Below are 25013 nucleotides of genomic sequence, written 5' to 3' on the forward strand. Positions count from 1 at the left end.
CCTGGTGGTGAAAAAACGTTATTGTTTGTCATCATCATCATCATGTGTACATCATATTATGTCATTGACCTTGTTGGTTCTTTTATCTCAGACTTTTTTTTTGTTTCGATTGTTATTTGCTTGGGCAGAAGTTTTCTGCCTTCTTCGAGGCAAAAGCAGAAGGTCCACATTCAAGATATTCTTACACGTTATGAACTCGAGCCGTCATCCAACCGAGCGCCACAGTGGCGTGCGGCAGCCCAGCCCAGGCTCCACCCAGGAAGCGGGCACAGCCGATGACCCACATTCCAAAGTCATCGTCATCCTCGGCAGCATCGGCGTCCACTTCATACTCGGCCACCGGGACGCTCACAGAAGAAGTAGAAGATGGAGAAGATGAAGCCGGCGGCGGTGGTGGTGCTGCTGCTGCTGCTTCGGGCTGCGTGCGTGTTGACGGCGGCAGCAGGTGAGACAAAGATCTAAAATTTGGTTTCTTTTGGTGACGGAAAATGTCTTAGTTGATTGTGGGTCAAAGTACATGAGCGTAAGGTTGCATGGAGACTCTAAATTACACTTGATTGTGAAGATGCGTGCAATCTGTCTTGTACTCCACTTCTGAGGCCGAAGTTGGCTGGGACTGGCCCAAATTCAGTCCAGTGCGTCGAAACGATGGAGTTGTAGCAACCTGATAGACACAGATATGATCCACGAGGAATGGATCAATAATTGGACTGCACTAAGGGGGGAGTGGGGGTGGGTGGGGGTGAGTTTTAATTAAATGTGACCCATAATCAGGCACCGGGAGACCGATCGATGACCTCATGAGTGTCCCAGTAACAGAGCTCTACATTCAGCGCTTGATCTCGTTTTCCGATCTTGAATTTTGTAATCCCCTCAATCAACCGTCTCGCTTCGGCTCAGGCCGCCCAAAGGTGGACGGCAGCCCAGACGGCAACGCAGACACCCTGAGCCACTCCCTGACGCTGGTCCAACGTCTGGAGGCGCTCTTGCTGCTGGGCAACGGCAGCGACGTGACGCTTCGGGTGGAGACGCCCGACGCGGACGAGGTGAAGCTGATGGCGGTCCACGCGCTGGTTCTGTCGCTGCAGAGTCCCGTCTTGGAGGACATGCTGCGGGGACGCAACGGCAGCGTGCTCACGTTGCGCGAGAGCCCGGAATGCGCCTCTGTCTTCGAAAAGTTCATCAGGTCGGGCTTGTTGCGCGCACTCACAAACAGAATGGTCACCTGTAGAGGAAAAAAAAATTATTCTCTGCGTCAATCTTGACTGAAGAGAATGTCCTGAAATGTTTTTTGAAATAATATGATATGATATAATATAATGACGGCGGCCCAGTAGTCCAGTGGTTAGCACGTCGGCTTCACAGTGCAGAGGCACCAGGTTCGATTCCAGCTCCGGCCTCCCTGTGTGGAGTTTGCATGTTCTCCCCGGGCCTGCGTGGGTTTTCTCCGGGTGCTCCGGTTTCCTCCCACATTCCAAAAACATGCGTGGCAGGCTGATTGGACACTCTAAATTGTCCCTAGGAGTGAGTGTGAGTGCGAATGGTTGTTCGTTTCTGTGTGCCCTGCGATTGGCTGGCAACCGATTCAGGGTGTCCCCTGCCTACTGCCCGGAGACGGCTGGGATAGGCTCCAGCACCCCCCCCCCCCCCTAGTGAGGATCAAGCGGCTCGGAAGATGAATGAATGAATGAATAATATAATGACAGTTATTTACAGTTATTTCCCGCGGCTAGGTACCTGTACTGCGGCGACCTCTCGCTGCGACTGGACCAGGCCACCCCGCTCCATCGCCTGGCCACTAAGTACCAGGTGGTGGCACTGCGGCAGGGACTCACGCGCTACATGACTCTCAACCTGGCCCGGGAATCGCCTTCGGGCCACGTGGCCGGCTGGTACGAGTACGCGGTGGAGGCGGGCGACGCGGCGCTGCGGGACGGCTGCCTCCAGTACCTGGCCTGGAACCTGTCCTCGGTCCTGCAGAGCGGCGAGTGGACCGGTCTCAGCTCCCAGCTGCTCATGACGCTACTGCGGCGTTCCGATTTGGTTCTGCACAGTGAGATGGAGCTCTTTGCCGGCTTGGAGGAGTGGATCTCGCACAACCGTCCCGACGGTCTGACGGCAGAGAACGCGCTGAGGGCGGTGCGCTACGCCATGATGCCGCCCCGAGAGCTCTTCCGGCTCCAGACCCAGTCGGCGGTCTTGGCCCGCTACCGGGAGTCGGTCCGGGATCTGCTCTACATGTCCTACCAGTTCCACGCCGCCTCCCCCGTGCACATGGCCAAATACTTTGACGTCAACTGCAGCCTCTTCGTGCCCAGGAACTACCTGGCGCCACTTTGGGGGTCCCCCTGGGTGGTGAGCAACCCCACCCGCGACGATCGCAGCACCAGCTTCCAGACGCAGCTCGGGCCCAGCGGCCATGACGCCAGCAAGCGGGTAATGGACACATTCCGTCTCCCGCGGGTTCTTTTGCTACATTCTGGGAACATACACAAAGCAGCCGTGAGTTGAACGCGGACACCTCGATGTCAATGCGCAGGTGACCTGGAACGTCTTGTTCTCGCCCCGCTGGCTGCCGCTCAGCATGAGGCCCATGTACACCGAGACAGGCGCCATGCAGCCCGCCCGGGCCGAGGGCGGGCGTCCCCGCATCATCGTCACGCCCGCCACGTCCAGCGCCGACTTTGCCGGCGTGAGCTTCCAGAAGACGGTCCTGGTCGTGGCGCAGCAGCAGGGTCGGCTGCTGGTCAAGCACGTGTACGACTTCCACCAGAGCACCGAGGAGAACGGAGACTTCCTGGCCGACGCGGACCTGCACCGCCGGACCTCCGAGTACCTGGTGGACGGGTCCCTCATGCTCCACGTGGTGGTCAAACCCATGTACCAGAGCCTCGTCGCTAGCAAGAACTAATCGCGTACACATGCCAATCGCAACCGCACCTTTCCGTCCATCTACTGTTGACTTATCTCAACGTCTGCATCGTCGCTAAAGTTCAACGGGGGCACCGGGAATCCTCTTGTGCGTTGAAAAGGTTTTAGACTAACATTGGATTACAAATCAGTCATGCTACCAGCGCAGCAGCTGTTGCTAACGTGGGCTTGTTCACAGTGCTAGTGCTAGCATAGCATTGCCAGCACTACCATTTTGTTGAAGCCGAATGGCATTCTTTTTGGCGAACCCAGATCGTGATGATGAAACTTGGTAATTGCGTGCCGTTACGAGTTGTACAAGTAGATGCGAAAGAAAAAGGAGGGTTGAAGATTGGCATATTTGTGCTTTTACTTGCTGTTGCTGTTGTGTCGTCGTCCTCCCGTCCCTCAAAGTTACGGTGCTATTCTATTACTATTGACCTCAATGTAGCTGCAGTGCTCCTTTCTATTATTCGACGTTACACTTGAAATATTACACGAGTGAAAGCGCAATAATAAACTCACTCAAAGATCAACACCATGTCTGCCACCCGTCAATCAAAAGGACACGGCGGCTGTTTGATACATCGGTGAATCATCACGCAGGTTAGAAAGGAAGAAAGGTTTTTGTTCAAGTTTTCTGTCGCCGTGTTAAATGAACTGTCAAGAGTGAATAATCGCACTGGTATCGGTCGGAAAAAAAGATTTGCACTTTACTTAACATGACTAATGCAGACTTAAAACTTATTCTACATGCGTGTGCGTGTGGAAAGTGCCTCAGCGCACACGCAGAACACGAGGACTCCACTTCCCATGATGCCTTGCACCCATCGGAGCAGGAAGCAGCTCGCCAGTTGAGGGGCTCGCTGGTGCGAGCCAAGTTGGGAGCAGCCTCTGTCGGCTCAACATCGTGCACGCGCACCGGCTCCTCTGCAGGCTTCCTTCGTGCACGAGGCGCGCGAGTGCCTCGCGCAAATCGCAGCGGCGCACACGCACGAACGCGTCGGGCGTGCACGCGGATCGTCGTGCACGTATGTGCGCCGCGAGAGGCTCCATGCAAGAGGAGGAGGAGGGGGAGGGGGAGGGAGGAGGTCGCGCACCTCTCCCTGGGGGGTCCCACCCCGCTCGAGCCAAGGGAGGTAAGCACGCACGCGAGTGGCTGCAAAGCGCGTGAACGGGGGCACTTGCACCCACTTCCGGTCCGCTGACATGTTTGCGCGTGCACTCCCGCTGCTCCTGAAGCGTTGCTTCGCGTGCACGAGGGCCGGTCGTCGTCATGAGACGTGCATTAAACTAATGTGCGCGCGCGCGCGTGAGTGTGTATGTCACGGACGGGGGCTTTGTGCCACATGACACCCTGCCGCGGTCAACTTGACATTCTAGCGCGTGCACGTCCTCTTTCTGCACACTTCTTCAACTGTTACACAAGTGCCACGGTGTGTTTGTCTACGCCCGCGATACTTTACACTCAAATGAAGGTCACACTCAAGTCAACATGCGCACTGTGCACACGCATACACTGTGCACGAGCATTTTTGAATTCATAAATACACAAATAAAAAACGCGCGCGCGCACGCACACACACACACTATGCAGGAATGGACCAGGTAGGCCCCGCCCCTTCTGTGTAGCCAATCAGTGTGGAAAAGTTCACATTTGCTTTGAATTACTTGTGCTTCATTGCACAAAATGCTGAGCTCAGCAAGTGTGTGTGTGTGTGTGTGTGTACACGCACGCGCGCCCGCATCAGACTTGTGTAACACCTTATTCCCGATAAACATTCACGACCATTGTGATGTCATGTTGCTGAAGTGGCAGGGCACGCCCGAGATTGGTCGCCAGCCAATGTCAAGACACATCGAGACAAACAAAGAACTGGTCGCAAGCCACTCTCAGGCCACGTGCAGCCAAAGGAGCGTTTTGTCTCCACTGATGCTAGCGAGCGAGCCGAGATGGGAACCCGCAACCTTTGACAGCGAGGCACACTTACGAGCCCGCGGCGCTGCCCGGCCGCCCACGTGCGACACGACTGATGTTTTGGTTTTGCGTCGGCAGGCAAGCAGAAGTTGGTCCTCTCCAAGGAAGTCTTCCAACAAGCTCCTCCTCCCGCTCTGTAGGTTCATTTTCCGCCTTTCACTTTCACCGACAACGGTTTGCTCCCCCTTGAGGTGGAGTATCGGCACACATCAATCAATACAATCGACCAATCAATCATGTTTTTGTGTGCTTCAGCCCGCCGCGAGATTTGGACTCCAAAGCGTGCGTGACCATCGGCGACAAGGTAACGTCCGGCCTCTTGGCTCGCTTCCTCTGCCGCGCTTTCACAAGTCTTGTCGCCGGGCAGAATTTCGAGGTGAAGGCCGACGACCTGGAGCGCATCGGCGAGCTGGGCCGCGGCGCGTACGGCGTTGTGGACAAAATGCGGCACGTGCCCAGCGGCATCATCATGGCCGTCAAGGTTCTCACCGCTTGGACCTTCAAAATAAAGTTGGCATCCTTTTTTTTTACCAAAGTTGCAGATGATGATGTGGTTTTTATTTTCTCTCTCTCTCAGCTGATCCGCGCCACCGTCAACTCTCAAGAGCAGAAGAGGCTGCTCATGGACTTGGACATCTCCATGAGGACCGTGGACTGCTTCTACACCGTCACCTTCTACGGGGCGCTCTTCAGAGAGGTGCCTCCGACTCGGCAATCGCACGCTTCCTGCCCAGCGAGATGATGTCATCGCGAGGCATCGGCATGTGCGCTCGCAGGGCGACGTGTGGATCTGCATGGAGCTGATGGACACGTCGCTGGACAAGTTCTACAAGCAGGTGATGGAGAAGGAGCGTACCATTCCCGAGGACATCCTGGGAAAGATCGCCGTCTCCGTGAGTGGCCGCCGCCGCCGCCGCCGCCTTTCGTCCTTTCTCCGTCCGTTGCGCATCAGGGCCGCCGTGGTTTTGTTCCAGATCGTGAAAGCGTTGGAGCATCTGTACAGCAACTTGCAAGTCATCCACAGAGGTGGGTGTCGGTGTCGACGGCCGCGATGCGACGCGCACCTGGCGTGCGGCGCTGTGCTCACGCGGCGCCTGCTCCGTCGCGCAGATGTGAAGCCGTCCAACGTGCTGATCAACAGCCAAGGGCAAGTGAAGATGTGCGACTTCGGCATCAGCGGCTACCTGGTGGACTCGGTGGCCAAAACCATGGACGCCGGCTGCAAGCCTTACATGGCGGTGAGCGCGCCGCGCTTCGCCAAGTCCGCACGCGCGAATTGGGCGCTGACGTTGTTGCGTTCCCTCAGCCGGAGAGGATCAACCCCGAAACCAACCAGAAGGGATACAACGTCAAATCTGACATTTGGAGTTTGGGGATCACCATGGTAACCAAAGACAAGTCTTCCTCTTCTTTCTTCCTTCCTCGCTCCTCGGAATTTGTTTTCCTGTAAATTCATTCTCCCCCCCCCCCCTCGGCGTCCATGTTGAAACCGGCAGGTGGAGCTGGCCATTCTGAGGTTCCCGTACGACTCTTGGGGTACGCCCTTCCAGCAGCTCAAGCAGGTGGTGGAGGAACCTTCCCCTCAGCTTCCAGCCGACAAGTTCTCCCCGGATTTCGTCGACTTTACCTCGCAGTGGTGCGCGGTCGCCGCTTCCTTTCGTTTCGCCTTGTTGCATGCGCTTTAAAAAAAAAAAAAAAAAAAAAAAGTTGTTGGTTGTTTGTGCTCAGCTTGAAGAAAGTGTCCAAGGAGCGGCCCACTTATGCGGAGCTCATGGTGAGTGTGCGCCGCAGACGCCGTCGCCGTCGCGCTCGAGCACCGACGGGTTTTGTCCTCCTCAGAAACATCCCTTCTTCACAACGCACGACGGCAAAGACACCGACGTGGCGGCTTTCGTCAAGGTCATCCTGGGGGACTGCTGAGTGGCGGAATCCTTTTTTTTCCTCCAGAAAGCGCGTGCGTCCATGTCCGACGGCGTCCGATCGTGTTACTCTTCTCATTGATTTAGCATGCGCTCGATTTCTCAAAGTCTTTCGCTGGCGGCGGAGAATTTTTCTTCTCCACATTCGGCGCCGTGGACGGCCATTGCTATCGGCGATCCCTCTCGCCGTGATTGATGAACGCGAGGCCCTTTGGAAATCGTTTTAGGATCTCTTGTTGTGATGCGTGGCGATTTGGAATCGATTTATGTGACATCCGGCAAATTAAATCGCCGCCCTGGACTCTTGTTGATCGATGTGCCTCCTGAAATTGAGCGGCGACCAGTCCGTTCTCGTCTATCTGTCGTTTAATTGGCCGGCGACCAGTTCAAAAGCTTCAGCCGGATTTCCCCCGACGAGGATAAATGTTGAAAACGGAGAGATGGCTCATGGCTGTTTGCTTTTATTCCCTTTAAAGCGTTTCTGACCTCCCCCAGGGAGTTCAAACTCTTTCATCAACGTTTACACTTCTTGTTGAGGGCATGCGCTCGAGAAATAATCACAACGGCAGTTTTTTTTTTTTTGTTTAAACACAAGAAGCGCCTTATTCAAACATTTCACCTCATTTGAAAACGAGTAAATATGAAACCCAGGAGATGACACGCCGTTCAATTTTTATTCCATGTCACGCACGAGTTCTTTTCCGCGCTAGTGAAATACAGAAATGATGTGTGCACTTTTCTTCAGTTTCTTCCCTTGTGTTCTTCAGTTTAAAAAATATATTGTGATAAAATTTCTTTCAAAGAATGAAACAATTGTATTATTATTATTTTTTTGGTTACCATGCAAGCAGTTTGGCTTGGTAGATTCCCAAAAGTGCAATTCCGCAAGTTCCCAGCTAGGTGGAGCAACAACTATACCCTGGGCATTCTCTCCTTTTTTTTTTCTTTCCTATTTGGTTTCACCAGGACTTTTGCTGACATTTTGGCACCTCCTCTTCCTCATCCTCGTCATCATCACAACTACCATCATGGTCGCTGTTGGGAAATTTTGCCTTTTGGAATTGCAACGGAATGCATTTTGGGTATTTTGGGTCATTTTTGCAACGAGGCGGCAAAACATCAATGAGCAAACTTTGTTTTATAATTGCTTGGCAATTAAAAAACAAAGTGGCAAGGCATCAACTTCACTTTCACGGTGCAAAAGACAACAACACATCTGCACATCATCATCATCTTCACCGAAATCAATGTGTGCGCATGCATGCGTTATCTTGTCTTGTGTGTATGTTGTATGAGGATGCGTCGAGTGCATATGCGATTGTGCGTGTGTGTGTGTGCCTAAATGTTTCGTGCACGCGTGTGCGTTTGTGTACTTTGTGCGAGTGTGTTTATTTCCTGTTTGCGCGCAGGGCGATGAGAGGAAAGAAGCTTTCCGCTTCCCAGCCGAACTTGCGGGACGGTCAGGCATCAACAATCGGGTGGAAAGGACGGCAAGTGTTCTGGAGTGCACGTGAGACGCACGACCTGCTGCTCACGTTGACAAGACGCAGCCGCGCGTGTGTGTGTGTGTGTGTGCACCCATGCGTCGGATCGCCTGCATGCATGCGTGCGTCTGTTTCATGGGCTGAAGGTCGGGTCAGCACGCGAGGTGTTGATTTCTCAAAGTTTGCGTGATTTCCGGCCACAGGAAGGCAACGCGACGTCACGGCCGAGCTGGCGAACGAGCCCTGGCCGCCGAACGAAGGGATCTTTCGGCGGCCCCCGTCTTGGAAGCGAGTTCTGGAAGCGTTACAGCTGAGTAAATGTTGTGTCTGCGAGCGAGCGCCAGGAGCGGTGCGGTCGCGCCAATCATCGCGCGGCCCGACGATCCGTTCCACACGCATGTTTGCCGTCACACGCATCCGCCGCCTCCTCGCAGCCGCGCGCGCCAGAAGACAAACGGCCGCCGAGGCTCATCAACGTTCGCCGTCACGAAATGGCCGATTGGCGACCTCGGGCCGGCTCGGCGCCGCACGAGAGGAAGTCGGCAGGCGGAACATTTCGCTTTTTGGGTGTTGTGATGTTCGTGCTTTAGTAGCGTGTCAGTGGTTTTGTTTTGGATGTGTTTCATAAGCGCGAGCGTCGTTTGTGAGGGATTTATTCATGAGTGCATGCGAGTACATCGTTTCGCAAAAGCGCGTGTGAGCATGAGAGCGCCACATGCTTGTGTTGCCAATGACCAAAGTCGTCCCTCACCTGTTTTCCACGCGAGGGGCCCCTGGCGGGCGCTGTTGATTCAGTTGCCTGGGCCCCTTGCGGCCCGGGAGGCCCCCGATGCTCAGGATCAGGAGGACACGCCCCCCTTCCAGCTGGGCACCCGTCACCCGACGGAGCGTGCGGGGATTTGATTGTTGACAGGAGCGCTCGGACGCTTGGTAGTGCTCATCATGAAGGTCATCCTTGTTTCCAGGGAGGGGGGCGGGGGGGAGAGAAACAACTTTTACTCAGATGCATCTTCATGTCTTTCATTTCATTTATGTACAAAAGCGAATCTTTTGCCAGGCGTGACATCACGACCCCCCCCCCCCTCCCCCGATTCAGGTCACAGCGTACAGGAACACAGTCACCGGCGCGGACAATGGAGCGCGACCCATTTCCCAGGATGCAGCGCGCCGCCGCGCCGACTTGCGGCCTGGGAAATCGGCATGGCGAGTTTCCGCGACGCGAGTGTGCGACATTCCGTGAAGAAAAGAAAATCGAGGAGGACCGCCCGCGCCCTCCGCCAAGCCGACCGCGTTACTCACGCGCAGCTCCACAATGTATATACGCCGAGAGCTGCAACACGGGAGGAGAACGGCGGTAGAGCGGAAGACGGCAATTGTGGGCAACCGTGAGCGAGAAACAGCAATCGGCTGTGACGGAACACAACAATCGCACTGCGGCGCGCACCCGCACACCCCCACAATACCACGGGATCACCGTGACCACATCCGCAACCAGGGAATCTAAACACCGGCGATTACTCTTCGCATTCATCACGACGCGTGTGTGTGTGTGTGTGTGTGTGTGTGTCAAACACACATTGACATGAAGTGGACACACCAAGCGGAGCCAAGTTTAGAGCGCAGACACACGGAAAAGCGTTTAAAGGCCGGAATGGTCGGAAGCCGCGTGTCAGACATCTGAGGGGCTCCTGACTCACCGCCGCCCTAATTCAACACACACGGCGCGGCGCACACACGCACCGGCTGACAGTTCGCGCCGACGCAACACACGCACGCAAGCGCAACAGCGGACACGACCTGCACTCCTTCAATCGCAAAGCCGCACGGCGAAGATCGTCAAGGTGCACGCGGGGTCGGAAGGAGGTCAGGCGGAAGGTCGGGATTCAGCGTTTCTGGGTCTTGTTTACGAGAGAAAAAGACGGAACGGGATGGGCGACGGGACGACTGGCGATTCCGTAGCAGCCCTCGCGCAGGCAATCTGACCGCTCCATGTTTGTCGAGAAAACACGGAGTGGCGAAGGGGACCGCCCGACCTTGGCTCTTTGCTCACCACGCGTACCGCCACCCGCGCTCGCCGTTCCTGCAGTTTTATTAACCTAGTTTTTCCGCAAAGTCTGCACTCCTTTTGGCCGATCTTTTTCCTCCCTGACAGGAAAACAACTTTTCCACTCTGGTCACGAGCTGCGACTCGTTTTGATTTTCGTTGCGATTCATTCCGAACAACGTGACGCATTGGCCGTTTATTTTAACGACCGATTTTATTGGAAACATTTATTTGCAAATGAATTTGAGGCGAGGCGAGCTTGTCAGCGACGGGTTGACGTGCGCTCGAAACGAGAGAGGAAACGCTTTTGGCTGCACTCGATCACAGACGCCGCTTGGCGGGACTCGGCGTTACTTGGCCGTACTCGGTGCGAATGCGAGCGTCCAGACCTTGGCGCCCGGCCCCAACGTGTGGGAACTGGACGGGCATTTCGGCGTTTTTATGAAGCCGCGAGCACTTGGACGCGCCGTCCGCCGCCTGATTCGCATCTGCGGCAAACTGGCTTCCACACGGCCGTCGTAAAATCATAACGAGGGTCGTAAAATACACATACTTAAACACTCCCCGCGGACGGTTAAACTCGGGACTTTCATCACGCAGGTGTACAAAGTGATGCGGAGTAGGCTCGTCAACAAAAAAATATCTATATACACTTGCGCATTCTTTCAACATACACACGGAGGCTACCGCTATGTGCACGCACACTTTTACAACACACACACACACACACACAGGAAGATGCTAATGAGCTGCACTTAGCTGAGCGGAAGAAGCTAGTTTGTTAGCTGGTAAACAAGTGAACAAACAATTGCCAAATAAACAAAAGTGGCACTTTCATTCCACTTTGTAGCGTTTACGCGCTCGGCTTGTAATGAGCAGCTAGCACGTTAGCGGGCCGCAACATGGCACGCACACACACACACACACACATGACGCACACGCAGGTGGTCGCAGGTGGTCTGGTGGCTGCCAGAGGACCGACCGTGATGTGCGCGGCCTCGCTCGCATCTGGAGTCCATCAGCGCCGCACGGCGGGCCGCCGGGTCTCAAGATGTCACGGTCATGCCGTGTGCATGTGGCGGCGCTGCTGCCGCTGTTGTTGTTGTGACACCGGCACACGTGTGGTCCATGTGTGGATCCCCCCCAACTGCCACAACTCACACACGCACACGCAGGTCATCCACATTCTTCTTCTTCACTTGTGATTTCGGAAGCGAGACAACAGGAAGAGATACGACACGTGTCGTTTGACACACTGGCCTTTTTGACACGTCAGCGACACTCTACGAGTCGGAAGCCGCCGTGATCCTCGGCTTGCAGGCTTCTAAGTCTCACGAAGCGCCACAAAAACTCCGCGAACGAGGGGAATCGCAGGTCGCCCGTCAAAGCAGACGTTAGCCGTCGCCTTGTTTTGATGAAGAGGCTTAAAATCCGAGCATTTGGACAATTCCAAGCTCAACAAGGTCTCAAAATAGTTGTGCATTAATTTGTTAGTTGCCGATTAATCAATTGCAACTCCAATGCGGACAAAAATGTGCAGCAAAAGTAGACAGACATCACAATACAAGTATTATTACTGCCGTACTAACGAGCTTGCCCACATATACCTGCATGTCTGCATGATACTGCCCCCCAGGCTGCCAAGTGCTCACACCAGAAGGAGCAGCACAGTGTCCATAGATCAACCAAACGAGGCTTCGTAATTAAAAAAAAAAAAATTTGGCCCGTATGTAGCACTGAGTGCACACGTACGCCGACACGGTGTTAACGCGCAGGCAGAACGACACGGCCAGCGGCGCCAGCGCGCTCTGCGTCACTGCTTCAAGGCCAGCGTGACCTTTGAACGCCGCAACCCGAGTTTGGCCCACCGCGGGGAGCATCGCAGCACGCTAACTAGTGGGCGCTAACGTGCTAATGCTCCTTATAAAAGCCTGCGTTCATAACGTGCGCACGTCTGTGCGTGTGTGTGTGAAAAGGTTAAGAAGCCTGTTAAAAGGCGGCGGCGGAATGTTGGGGAACGCAAAGTGATGACAGCGCCTGCAGCTACGCTGGGAAAATATCATGGAAAATATTAGAGCATTGGAAAATGTTACAGGCGGCTGGAATAGCGGGACTATTGTAACAATATAATCAGCGACATGCGCGCACTCGCGCGCGCACGCACCCACACACACACACTAACGCGTTCATAGAAGCAGATGGGAGGTGGGCACCAGTTTTGGCCCCAGAGCATCATGGGAGGAAAAAAAAAAACAGTTGTGTGCTTTATTGATTTTGGATAACTTCATCAAGTGTTCCAAAAAAAATAACGGCAGACTAAAAAAACCGCTGTCTATAAAGATAAAAACTATTAAAAATAATAGACGTGTTTTTATGATAAAATTGTACACTCTTCATAGAATTTGTTCTCTGTTGTAATTGCTTTATTTGTAATGGATTGCAATTGTCGGCCAATTATTTGATAAAATCGATTAAAAATGCAGACTATGTAAAATAATTTTCTCATGAAATATTTGATCATTTAAAAAATAATGCATTAGCCAGTTATTCCCTCCCTCAAAAAAACAAATATGTGGAAGTATTCTAATCGTGAATTATTTGTATTTTGGACTTTATTAAATGAGTCATAATTGATTCGCCAATGATTGAATAAATGTTGAAAAAAGCAATATTCAAAATGGTCACCGAATGATTTACACAGTCCGGTCAGACTTTGGACCGTCCCGCTTGAACGACCACCTTAACATCAGTCTGCGCCAACGCCGCTGCAATAGCAAGCACGAATGCCCGGAAGACCCCGGGAACGAGCGCAGACCCTTTCGGCGGAACGACTTTCCCAACCCAAAGGATCATGACGGGAAAACACGTTTGAAACGCAAGAGACAAGACAAGAAGAGAAGACGCGAAGCAAAAGATGACGGGTAAGCCGCGTGGCGGCGGCGTGCACGGTGCCTTGCGTCGCCCGTTTGAAGGCGCGAGAGAGCGTCAACATGCCCACTCCGTGACTTGGTTGTGCCGGGCCGGTTTTTCGTGAGGCTGTCACATGACACGCGAGTCCGAGTTCGCTTTGAGGTTTATTTTGAAAAGCCGGCGATGGCGTGTCCCCGAGGCAGGCTTCTTGTTGAGGGGCGTGGCCAGGTCACCTGTATTTTGGGAGGTGTCGCTCGACTGTGTTTTGCCATGACAGGTGTTCTGCTTCATTCCAGCACGCCTGCGGAGGCACGCGCAAAGCTCAGGTAGCTCTCGTCCTCCCTCCTCTTCTTCTTCTTCTTGATTTTCTTCCACGATGAGGCATTTTATCACAGAAAGCTGCCGCCGAATTTAAGATTTGACCTCAAAACTTAACAGTGGGACCTCCTACTGGAGCCTTTGAGAAGACTAATCAACGGAAAAAAAAAAATTGCGCTCGAACCGTCGAACCTCCCAAGAGAGCTTTTTCAAAGCCAGCGAATTTTGCGTTCTCGTCAGGGTTCGCTCAAGGTCGCAAATGTTCGCCAAATGTCCGCCTAGACCTTGACGACTCCTCATCCTTCGACGGTCACTAGAAAAAACTTGTAGTTCAACTTTCCGCCGAGCTTCCAAAATAGAATCCTCTACCAGAATCTTTTTAAGAGAAAACTTCTACTTGTACATTTTGGCTAAAACAATCGACATATTCCGATCGTGTTCTACTCCATCGTTCTGCTAGAACCTTTTACCGGGATTTTCTACGAGAAAACTTCCACAAGCACGACGCTCGAACCTCCTCGTCCTGTAAGATTGCAGCTAGCCCAGGAGGGATTTGTGCGACGTCCCCAAAACACATCCCGGCGCACCGTTGTCACGGCGACCTCTCGCTAACGGCGTACTAATAGCATGCTAACGGCCGGCGTGCCCGGCGGAGCGCGAAGTGACCAGCGTCGTAAACGATGTTTTGTAATCGTTGCTGCTTGCACGAAACATTTGAAGGCTGTCGCGGAAAGTGGCCGCAGGCTAACTCGTAGTCTGTGTCATACTCAGTCAAGGATAGCGGGAAAAAATATATATATAATGCCCCTGGGGGGGGCGGGGGCACTTGCAGTAAGTGAGCGTGTAATGGCGTCGTAATTGAGGGAATCACGCAATGAACATCGAACGCAGTGGAAAGTTTGCGATGGGGAAGGTCAGCGTCTGTTTTGGACACAACGGCGACGGCGGCGGCGGCTTTGAGGTCAAAACACGCCTCAGAGACACGCCGCCCGCCGCTGTGTGGAGGAAACAGAATCACATCCTGGCGCAAAAACATACACACAACCCCCCCGGCCCCCACACTTTTCCAGGAGGGGTAATCTAGTACTAGGTGTCCTCGTAACCCGTGTTTTGGAAAACTCTACAAATTGCGTCGTACAAACATAAAGTGTACAAAGTGCTAATGTTTGTACGCCCGCCAGCCGGCAGGATGCAGACGTCCTACCAGAGCGTTGAGCGCGACGACGGCACGACGGCGGTGAAGATTTCCGAGAGCCGCAAGCAACGCTTCGTGCGCAGAGAGGGCACCTGCAATGTGGTTTTCCGCCATCTTCCCCAGGAGTGGCTGCTGTTTGTCACCGACATCTTCACCACCTTGGTGGAGATCCGCTGGAGGGCGATGCTGCTCATCTTCGCGCTGTCCTACATCCTGTCCTGGCTCTTTTTCGGGATCCTCTTCTGGGTCATCGCGTTGGCTCACGGCGACGTTCACGATCACAGGACGGCGCCCTGCGTCTACGAGGTGCGCAGCTTTACCGCCGCCTTCCTCTTCTCCTTGGAGACCCAGACCACCATCGGCTACGGCTCCAGGGGGATGTCGGAAAACTGCGGCGTGGCCATCGCCGTGGTGACCGTCCAGGACGTCGTCAGCTGCTTCATCGACACGTTCGTCATCGGCATCGCCGTGGCCAAGATGGCGTCCGCCAGGAAGCGTGCGCAGACGGTGGGCTTCAGCAACCGCGCCGTGGTCAACCTCCGCGACGGCCACCTGTGCCTCTCCTGGCGCGTCGGCGACTTCCGGCGCCATCACCTGGTGGAGGGCACGGCGCGCGCTCAGATCGTGTGCGCCGACGTTCACGCCACCGGCAGGGCGGACGTGACCTATCGGGACCTGGTCATCCAGCAGCCCGACATTGTTCTGGTGACCCCCACCACCATCTGCCACCGCATCCAGGAGGGCAGCCCGCTCTACGGGATGAGCCTGGCGGATCTGCAGCGTTCCGACCTGGAGGTGGTGGTGTCCTTCACGTACACGGACGACACCACCGGCACTCTGCACCAAACGCGGACCTCCTACACGCAGGACGACATCCTGTGGGGTCACGTCTTCCAGGAGATGATCCGGGCCGGCAGAAGGCGCTACACCGTCGACTACGTGCTCTTCAACCATACCGCCAAGGTCCTGGCGCCCGAAATCAGCGCCGAGGCGTACCAGCTCAAGAGGCGGCTGCGGCCCTCGCCGAGACACTCGCCGAGACCATCGCCGAGACCCTCGCCGAGACTATCGCCGAGACCCTCGCCGAGACTATCGCCGAGACCCTCGCCGCGCCCCGACAAGTCCCCGAGCCCCGCAAAAGTGATGCTGCCGCTGCCGGACGCCCACCTCCGACACGACACGCTAGCTGATGAAAAACGTGCGGAAACGTAGCGGAGTGACAAGATGCAAACTTGCCAACAAAGAAGAAAACAAGTTAGCGACCGGCACGTCGATGACTTTCAAGGATATTTTTCGATCCCTCAACGAGAAGATTTTTCCTAGAAACCTTCCGACAAAACCTTGTACAGTATTCTAACCTTCCACTAGAAAACTATGACTAGCTCTTTCAACAACCACCTTCTCCGTTTGAACACTGTCTCATCATGAGTACGTCTGGATTTTTTTTTTTCAATGATCAAAATGAGAGTTTTGAGATTTTTGCCAACACTGAATAAAATGCCACCTATTTGTGCGTGCTTTTGTGCGCGTCTTCATGCAAATGTGCAAGTGTGCGTGATCGTGTATAAGGGAGAAACTTTTGAGTGTCTGTGTGCGCCGAATGCACTTGTTTCACTTGACGTTCAACCACCTGCAAACTCCATTCTCTCTACTGCGCCCCCGTGTGGCTAAGGTACGCACGCACATACACAAACTCTGAAGTACACATTCATTCGAACTAAATGTACACTTTAGTCGACAAGGAACCTCAACGCAATTCATTAAAGCTCGCTCTCACACACACACACACACACACAGACACACACACACACACACACACGAGTGCACGCAGTCCCTACGTGTGGATATTTTGCAAATACGTGTGTATTTCGCAAATATCCACACGTAGGAAGTAGAAAAAGTTGTCGGTTGTTTTTATTAATGTTGGTGAACGCACGCATGCACGCGCCGACGGTATCATGAGCGCGCGAGACGGCGACGGGTGGGGTGGAGGTCTCGGGGTTGGGGGCGGGGGCGTGCCCAGTCCGTGCCTCGCGTTTAAAACGCCTCGGGACGGACCTGCGAGGCACAGCAAAAGCCGCCGCGCACGCACACACACGCGCACACACAGACACGGGCGCGCGCGCGCTCACGCATGCGGTTCCCGTATGACAAGCGCACGGCTGGACCGAGCGGATTTTTTACCTCCGAGCGCTGAGCAAGACTAACGGCTACCGAAGCGAAAGCCTCGCAGCAATAACAACAACAACAACAAAGACGACCTGGATGAAGTTCGCCGGCTTTGACGTGCACCAGCAAAGTTTTCCATCCAACTCCAACACCGTGAGTCCACCCCCGCCCTCTCCTCCTCTTCGCCAGCGTGCGTGCGTGCACCTGTTGTCAACATTTGTCGCCGGCATGTGTGCCGCAACGAGACGCACGCGCGCACGTGTAGCTGGGCATGAACAAGATGTGGCGACTAGAACGCACGTCAGCATCATTCGCAAGATTTGCACTGTAAAAAGGAAAGGGGTGGCTTGAATTTTATTTTATTTTTTTTAAACTGAAGTGTTTCACTCGTGGGTAAAACACGTTTTGTTGGAAAAGCATTCATTCGGATATCAATACGATGGAAGAAAAGCTCAAATGGCTTTCCGGCACTTTGATAAACTAGTGAAAAAAAAAAAAGGTTCCAACCAGTTTTGACATGTGGAGGAAGCTTGAAAGGAAGCTCGATTGAAGTTTGGCGTAGCGGCGGCGATTTGGGCCGGGTCGCCGTGACGACGGCGCCTAATGAACAAGTGTTGCGTGGCTCCGCGGGGAGAAGCGGGCGGGCGAGCGAGCGAACGGCTCCTGAGGAAACCTCCCAGGGTTGAACAGTCAACAAGTCATTCGTCCTCCGCTTCCTCGACTTCCTGCTCACACCTCTGACGGATGAGGGGGGGGGATTAAATGGTGGGAAAATGGTTTGCAGGTCGACGACCGCCCCACCAAAAAGTGCCGGTTCAGTTTATCTTAAGGGGTTTGCCCTCTACTGCCCCCAGGTGGCCAAGGTGCATATAGCAAAAGGAGCAGCACAATATCCAATTAAATGGAGCATCCCCCCCCCCCAAAAAAAAAATAACTCACAATTCTGTTCAGAAATGTCATGTCCCGTTTATTATTACGGAGTGCTATTTTAGGTGGCGACGCGTTCCTAATGACGTGTCCTCCTTCGCAGACGACGCCCACGACGAAGCAGTGAGTCCCGCCTCCCGGCGCGATCAGGCGGCATCATTTCCCGAGCGAGCGTCGTTCCTCAAGCGCTTCCAAAGTGTTCCTGCGACGCTTCCTGCGCAAGCGGCGACTGTGGGCCCGGGTCATGGGCCGCTACGGCGGTACGGCGTCCTCCGAGGAGGCGCGCGCCAAGCCGGCTAACGGCTACGGCAAAGCGCGCGCGTGTCCGCGATGGGAGAGCCGCTTTGTGAAGAAGGACGGCCACTGCAACGTTCGCTACGTCAACGTCAGCGAGAAGGGTCTGCGCTACCTGGCCGACATCTTCACCACGTGCGTGGACGTGCGCTGGCGCTGGATGCTGCTCATCTTCTGCTCGGCCTTCCTGCTCTCGTGGCTCTTCTTCGGCTGCGTCTTCTGGCTCCTGGCCATCTTCCACGGCGACCTGGAGGTCCACGCCGGCCACAAGTGCGTCTCCAACGTCAGCACCTTCACGGCCGCCTTCCTGTTCTCGGTGGAGACGCAGACCACCATCGGCTACGGCTACCGCTACGTGACGGACGAGTGCCCGGCCGCCGTCTTCGCCGTGGTCTTCCAGAGCATCGTGGGCTGCGTCATCGACGCCTTCGTCATCGGCGCCATCATGGCCAAGATGGCCAAGCCCAAGAAGAGGAACGAGACGCTGGTGTTCAGCCACAACGCCGCGGTGGCCATGAGGGACAACAAGCTGTGCCTGATGTGGCGGGTGGGCAACCTGCGACGGAGTCACCTGGTGGAGGCTCACGTGCGGGCGCAGCTCCTGCGCTCCCGCACCACCGCCGAGGGCGAGTACATCCCCCTGGACCAGACGGACATCGACGTGGGCTTCGACAGCGGCGTGGACCGCATCTTCCTGATCTCGCCCATCACCGTGGTGCACGTGATCGACGAGGACAGTCCCTTCTACGGCGTGGCCAAGCAGGACCTGCGCGCCTGCGACTTTGAGGTGGTGGTGATTCTGGAGGGCATGGTGGAGGCCACCGCCATGACCACGCAGTGCCGCAGCTCCTACCTGGCCAGCGAGATCCTGTGGGGGCACCGCTTCGAGCCCGTGCTCTTCGAGGAGAACAACTACTACAAAGTGGACTACTCGCGCTTCCACGCCACTTACGAGGTGCCCGGCACGCCGCAGTGCAGCGCCCGCGAGTTGGCGGAGAACAAGTACATCATGTCCGCCTCGGGGTCCTTCTGCTACGAGAACGAGATGGCCATGGACGCTCGGGAGGACACGGACGAGGGCAACGGGGGCAGCGTGGGACCCGACGCCGTGCAAGACGCCGAGCACGATCACGATGGGACCGCCGACGCGTCGCTCAGGCGAGAGTCGGAGATATGAAGGACGGGGCGGGGCCCCTGTTGGGAGGCCAGTTCCGGTCCGGTTGGCGGGACGCTAAGGGACGATTCCGCCGCACGCGTGACGATTCAAGGGGTGGGGCGTCTAGTGACGGTACAAGCGGTCACGCCATTGGCCGGCTGGTGTCGGGCCTCGGCCGACCTTTTTTTTTTTTTTTTGTACAATGTGCTGCTGCACCACTTTTTGGCCTTGGCCTCCTCCTCATTCATCCCTCGGTCTCCTTCTAATTTCTCTCCTGCCTCTGATTTTTCTCCTGTTCCGCCTGCTCTTCTATTTCCTCTTTCCCTCATTCTTCTTCTTCTTGTCTGCCATCTTCTCCGCTTTTCCTCCTTCACGTAATGCCATCTCCTCTTCTCCTTGATCATCCCGAGAGCGCTTTTCTCCTCGTCCCCCTCCTCCTTTTTCGACGCTCGATGCCGTCGTGCCAAAGACTTTTTATCAATGACGACTCTGAAGAATCAATGCGTTTCTTCTTTTGTTTTGCGAACGGTACAAAAAAACACTTCTTCGGCTCTCCATGTCTTTCCTTCGTCGTCTTCATTCCCAACGAGGCAAACCAACAACAAAAACGTGGGACTTGTCGCGTGGAAATGTGTTCGCAGTCTTCCAAACTTTCACACTTTTTCTACCGGGAATAATAGCAAATGACTATTTTTGTTGTTGTTGTTGTTGTGATGATTATTTGTGTCTCGTTACATCTTGCTTTCTTTTTCAATAAAAAAACTGAATAATGCTGTTTGTCGTGACTTAGTTGAAAACTCGTTGAAATATGGCAACAAACTCACTGGAGTCCAAAGTGGCCGTTTATTGCGGTCAGCCCAAGGCACACCTGTACAATAATCCCGCGCTCTATAATTAGCGTCTCGTGATGCCACACGTCTCAGTTGGTTGGTTCTTAGCGTTGTGACGAGCTGCTGCGTCACGGCCACGAGAACAACATCGTCGAAAGCCCGCGGAGGACACGGACAATGACGGGAAGCGTTCTCGCCATCCCTTGTTGTTATTCGGGCGGCCTCTCGGCCAGGTGTCGTGTTGCTTGCTTGCCCACCGGCCGCCCCTTCCCGCCACACGCACCCAAACACTTTGGGCGTCTTTCACATGGCGACCGGGTGCTAAAAGCGGACGCTGGTTTTAAAGTGCTTACTGTCATCGGCTGGCACGCCCTTTTTCCACCCCTTCGCAGCTGCTCGGACAACTGTGGCGCACGGGTGGAAAAAGTCAAGTCAAGTGTGGGAAAGCCCAGCTCGGATGAATATGATGATCGTCAGCTAGCATGCTAACCGTTAGCATGCTCACACGTACGGCAGGGAAAAAAAAGCCAAATTTGACCACGATGAATCGGTGAGAGAAGAGGCAAAATTTTCAAACATCAACATTCGTCTTCGGCAAGAAATCAAGATTCATCGCAAATCCGGGTGGTCAATCATCCATATTTGGCTCAAATCAGATCGACAGAATTTGAGTTCAGGTTTTCGCTTCTGGCTCTGTGTCGTGCGTACGTGCGGCCTCTTGGCAAATGGCGTCCGAATCGGATTGGATTCAAGTGCCCGCGCATGGTCAGTGGCATCGCTAAATTCCAATTGGATCAAACCTGGATCAAATTTGGCTTCATGTTGCAGCTTCTGACCCCCAAATACACAACTTGGATACAATGGGAACGGGATAGTCGGCGTGCGCGGGCGCAATTTCAACAGGATTTGTTTTGCGGTTTAATACGAGCCACTGACGAGGAAGCACAAAGCGGCGGAGCGGCTCTCGACTCCTTTGCCTCCCGTCAGCCTTGAATACTTTCCACCTTTGACAGCTGCAATCTAAATTTACGCCAGCGGCAGGAAAAAGATTTGGACATCCTGCCGTCCGCTTCCTGTCACAGTGACCTCCACGTGTGGAAAACAAGGCGGACGTGGAGGTCGGAGGGACGGCGGGAAGCTCCCTGCCACCTGCCGTCTTCGCGCTCTGACGTGTCAACGACGGGACGGGACGGGACAAGATGCGACGCGTGCGGCCGGCCGCTCACTTCCTGCCACTTCACGTGCAAACAAAAAGATGACAAATGCTTCGCAACGACTCAAACTTGATGATCAAGCATGGACATGCTCAAAAGCATTTAGTCTAGTCTTAATTTGAGCATCCTGTCTGATGTCATAGATCAGATTAAAAAAAAAAAAAAGATGGATAACAGCCTGCTCATCTTTGTACAAGTTGTACGACTCGCATTAGCCATTTCTCTAAAAGTGCTTGTCCCGTCTCCTGCCGCTTAAGGGCTGACTTTTGTCCGGTCACAGGAGACGTCCGTGGAGGAGGAGGTGGCTTGGGACGCCGCAGAAGTGCGCCCGCTGGCCGGGACTCAACAACAATCAACGGAACCATCTGTGGCGGGCGCCGCACTCACACCTTTTGTGTCGGACGCAACTATTTGCAAAAAGTTCGGGAGAGTGGCCGTCCGGGTGACATTTTGGGTTTCAAGCAGGTGTCAAATTCATTTGGGTTGAGGAACTACAAGTGGCCCGGACTTGTGTAATATGCCACACGGGACCATTCTGGCCCAGCGCAACCGGCCGATCATTTCCTACTTGTTATTGTTGTTGTTATTTTTGTTCTTGTGGAACCTTCTTGAAGTCCTAAACAGACGTGAAAGCTTGAAGATGATTATTTACCTCGATAAGTAAATCGAGCGACGGGTCCCATTGGGCCAAACATCCATTTCCTGTGTCTAACATCCACTTCCCTTGTGTGCGCGGCGTCAAATCTGGAAGCCGCCCTACTCCTCCACCGAGTCACCCCCCGACCCCCTCGATTATAATTAGCTGCCAGGCTTAAGTTTGATCCCGATGAAAACGCTGACCCAAAACTAATGACGACAATCTTGAGTCGCTGGGCTAATGTTGGCTAATGTAATAATGGCGTCGTTTCAACATGGAGGCAGGTGGCCTCAGCACGAGCGCGGCCGGGCTATTTGCAGACCAACAAAACAAAGCCCGTGCAGACACGGGTGAGCGCGCATGCCTTGTGGTTTCCGAGCAGATCTTGACCAAATGAATATCTATATACAGCGTACAGTGGTGCCTTGGGATAGCCACGACCATTATTAGCATATGTCATCCATTACCAGCAAAGCATTCCGTCGGTTAGCCGCTAGCAGAGCAGGGGCCGTCAGTTAGCCGCGAATATTAGCATTCACTGGGAGGCTCTGTATTTGAATGCCGACACTCTTGGCTATCGCATTGCCTTCGCTTCACTTTTGGGGCAGCAATGAGCGTGGTAACCAACTTTGCACGGACGCTTGTACAGGACATGACTCGCACACAAGAAGTGACTCTAAAACAGGAACCGTTTGATGTGTGAAGAAGTAAAAGTTACGTGCACATGCACACACATACACACCTCACTAACTTCCACTTCCTGCATTACTAGCTACATATGATGGGAAACCGATTGTCTCTCACTCACACACACACACACACACACACACACGCACGCCCACACTTTACAAAAAAACAAGTATTTGTCAGCACTGACTGATCAATGTTTGTGCCTTATTTTTATGTGGTGGCATTTTTAAGGTTTTGCTTTTAATCTCATTCAAATACATTTCTGATTTGGACCGCATTTTAATGTTGGCCATTTTTCCGGTATTTGCAGAGTGATTTTTTTTCTTGGTGTACAAGTTGGAGAGCCACTCACCCGACGTCATATGCAAGCGATGACTCTGGTGGTGAATGCAGAATTCCCGCCTAGAGGGCAACAGAAGATACATACAATAGGGTTAATTAAACTCACCACCGCTTTATGCTAACACCTGCACTTCATTATGCATGCTAAGGTTGGCAGCTAAATGAACAAATGTGTTTGTGTGACAGTAGACGTTTGCCCACTGCACTGCCAGGAACAAAATTCCCGGAGTTTTCCAGAATATTTTTTTTTAAAAAAACGTTTTTAGGGGAATTTCCTGCCCTTGAAAACTTCCCAACAGTCAATTACAAGAGGGTGATTCAGTTCTTTTACTGTTGTTGATGACTATTTATGTGACGGAAGGAAGCAGGAAGTGATGAAAACGATGAATGGATGGGAATTCTGTGTGTGTGCGCGCTCGTGTATTGTTGTTTTTATTGCGCGTGTGCGTCTTTGTGACAAGTGTCTTCAGAGGATGTTATTGGCCGTTTAGATCCTGTTTTTTTCCCCTTTCCATAACACAGGTGCACTCATTGAGTAACAAACTCCTCTGGCTACCAGAGGGGGGCACCAAGGGGCCAGGTCACCTCTTTTTGCGCGCTTATATCGGCACGCTAGCTGCCAATTTTCAAGGTCAACAATAATAGGCAGAAAGAAGGCTGGTCAAAGTCATGGTTCGGACGTTGTCGGCGGTGAGCCCGCTGATCTTTTATGAGCAGCTGCTGCGAATCAACGCCTCCTTGGATTCGTGCTTGGATGAAGTAGATGGTGCTCACGCGTGTGAAGGTCGACACGTGTTCATCTCAACGTCATACAAAAACACACTCTTGGGCTGTATGTAGGTCATGAGGCCGACCCGTTAGCCACTCACGATGGCACGTTTCACCAGTTACCTCCCAACTTTGGAATACCTAAACTTTAATAAGAGGTCAAAGCAAATTATGGAAAACTCAAACATAATGTGCTTGGTAAGGCTTGGCAACACGTGACTGGAAGACGTTTCACAACAGGAAGTATTTCATATCAGCCATTATTGATAATTATTTGTTTTACCCGTTTTATATACGAAAAGCAATTAACTGTTTCGGTAATGCGGTGTCATGTGCAAAGTGCTCCACCGCCAGAATATTGTAAAAGCATCTTGGCCTTCGAAGCTAGCTACCCCAAAGCGGTATCGTGTGCTAGCTACCCCAAAGCGGTATCGTGTGTATTTGCATTAACCGTCATTCAATGTTCATACAATAATCCTACTTGCCACAGTTCTTTTATACAATATTTTACTTGCCTCTGATGCCGAGGGTAGGACACTAGCGCAGCGTACGTCAAAGATTTGGAATTCATTTACTTGAACACGCTTCGATTGAAAGAGTTGTAGTGAAGCGACGCGCCACTGACCTGAACGAAATTGCGCCACTGCGTCTTCTCGCGTGAGTACGTGCACTTCGTTGGTTTAGCCTATTTTCTTTATGTTTGGAGTCGGTTGCGCGTTGCTTGTAACAAGCCGGAGTCCGGGTTTGCTTTCTGGTTGTTATCTATTTTACATGTTATCGAAGGGTGTTGTAATACATATTAGTGTTGAATTACTGCCGTCGCGAGCTGACGGCCATCTTACGTTGCCAGTTGCTGAACGCACCTGTCCCATTAAGTTTGGGACAAATATTACATGCAGATTTCACCGGAAGGAATTCGAGAAAATCTTGCTTTAAAAGTATATCTCTGGTGTGCTACTCAAAAATCATGACTCCATACAGAGATCCTGGCATAAAATACGCATGGCACGTGTTTTCAGCAGGAAAAACAAACTGTCATTGGCAATGCAAGATGGCTGCCGTGTGGCTTTGCCGTCACGGGTCAATTAGTTGTAGTCCAGTCCAGTCCACAGTCCGTCGGTTGGAGGCAGTGTTGCAACATTCTGTGATTATCACTGATATTGCATCTCTTGCGCGCAGTTCAAAAACAGCCCCAAAATCATATGGATGGGGGATTTCAAACTGTTTT

The 25013-nt window shown here is 53.3% G+C and overlaps 5 protein-coding genes and 1 long non-coding RNA gene across 8 annotated transcripts in view; 5 read left to right on the forward strand and 1 right to left on the reverse strand.

Moving 5' to 3' along the window:
- LOC127604625 (uncharacterized) overlaps positions 1-25013 on the forward strand; it is an 84314-nt gene that overhangs the window by 30364 nt on the left and 28937 nt on the right. The window lies entirely within an intron of this gene.
- On the forward strand, positions 21-2911 carry btbd17a (BTB (POZ) domain containing 17a). Of its 2 annotated transcripts, XM_052071789.1 has the most exons (4): positions 21-445; positions 901-1186; positions 1734-2436; positions 2540-2911. In XM_052071789.1, exons 1-4 carry the CDS (start codon positions 367-369, stop codon positions 2909-2911), a joined length of 1440 nt encoding a protein of 479 aa, XP_051927749.1. In that variant the 5' UTR covers positions 21-366. The 2 variants fall into 2 exon arrangements, with proteins under 2 accessions (XP_051927749.1, XP_051927748.1); XM_052071788.1 differs by lacking the exon at positions 21-445 and having other exon boundaries at positions 684-1186.
- LOC127604630 (uncharacterized) lies at positions 1092-9255 on the reverse strand. The gene is made up of 3 exons (XR_007963375.1): positions 9043-9255; positions 1738-2472; positions 1092-1225 (listed from the first exon to the last, which is right to left on the reverse strand). It is a non-coding gene; the product is annotated as an uncharacterized LOC127604630 (long non-coding RNA).
- On the forward strand, positions 3729-7546 carry map2k6 (mitogen-activated protein kinase kinase 6). 2 transcript variants are annotated; one of them, XM_052071802.1, is made up of 12 exons: positions 3729-4049; positions 4967-5024; positions 5144-5192; positions 5256-5369; positions 5466-5585; positions 5665-5781; positions 5863-5914; positions 5999-6126; positions 6195-6272; positions 6385-6524; positions 6617-6662; positions 6728-7546. In XM_052071802.1, the coding sequence occupies exons 1-12, from the start codon at positions 3944-3946 to the stop codon at positions 6806-6808; spliced, it is 1089 nt and encodes a 362-aa protein (XP_051927762.1). In that variant the 5' UTR covers positions 3729-3943; the 3' UTR covers positions 6809-7546. The 2 variants fall into 2 exon arrangements, with proteins under 2 accessions (XP_051927762.1, XP_051927761.1); XM_052071801.1 differs by having other exon boundaries at positions 3729-4048; positions 4963-5024.
- On the forward strand, positions 13191-16271 carry kcnj16a (potassium inwardly rectifying channel subfamily J member 16a). The gene is made up of 2 exons (XM_052071794.1): positions 13191-13256; positions 14745-16271. The coding sequence occupies exons 1-2, from the start codon at positions 13250-13252 to the stop codon at positions 15968-15970; spliced, it is 1233 nt and encodes a 410-aa protein (XP_051927754.1). The 5' UTR covers positions 13191-13249; the 3' UTR covers positions 15971-16271.
- Positions 16691-19411, forward strand: kcnj2a (potassium inwardly rectifying channel subfamily J member 2a). Its single transcript, XM_052071795.1, has 2 exons — positions 16691-17080; positions 17958-19411. The coding sequence occupies exon 2, from the start codon at positions 18099-18101 to the stop codon at positions 19323-19325; it is 1227 nt and encodes a 408-aa protein (XP_051927755.1). The 5' UTR covers positions 16691-17080; positions 17958-18098; the 3' UTR covers positions 19326-19411.

The sequence above is a fragment of the Hippocampus zosterae genome, chromosome 7, assembly GCF_025434085.1.
Source record: "Hippocampus zosterae strain Florida chromosome 7, ASM2543408v3, whole genome shotgun sequence".
Taxonomy (NCBI): Eukaryota; Metazoa; Chordata; class Actinopteri; order Syngnathiformes; family Syngnathidae; genus Hippocampus; species Hippocampus zosterae.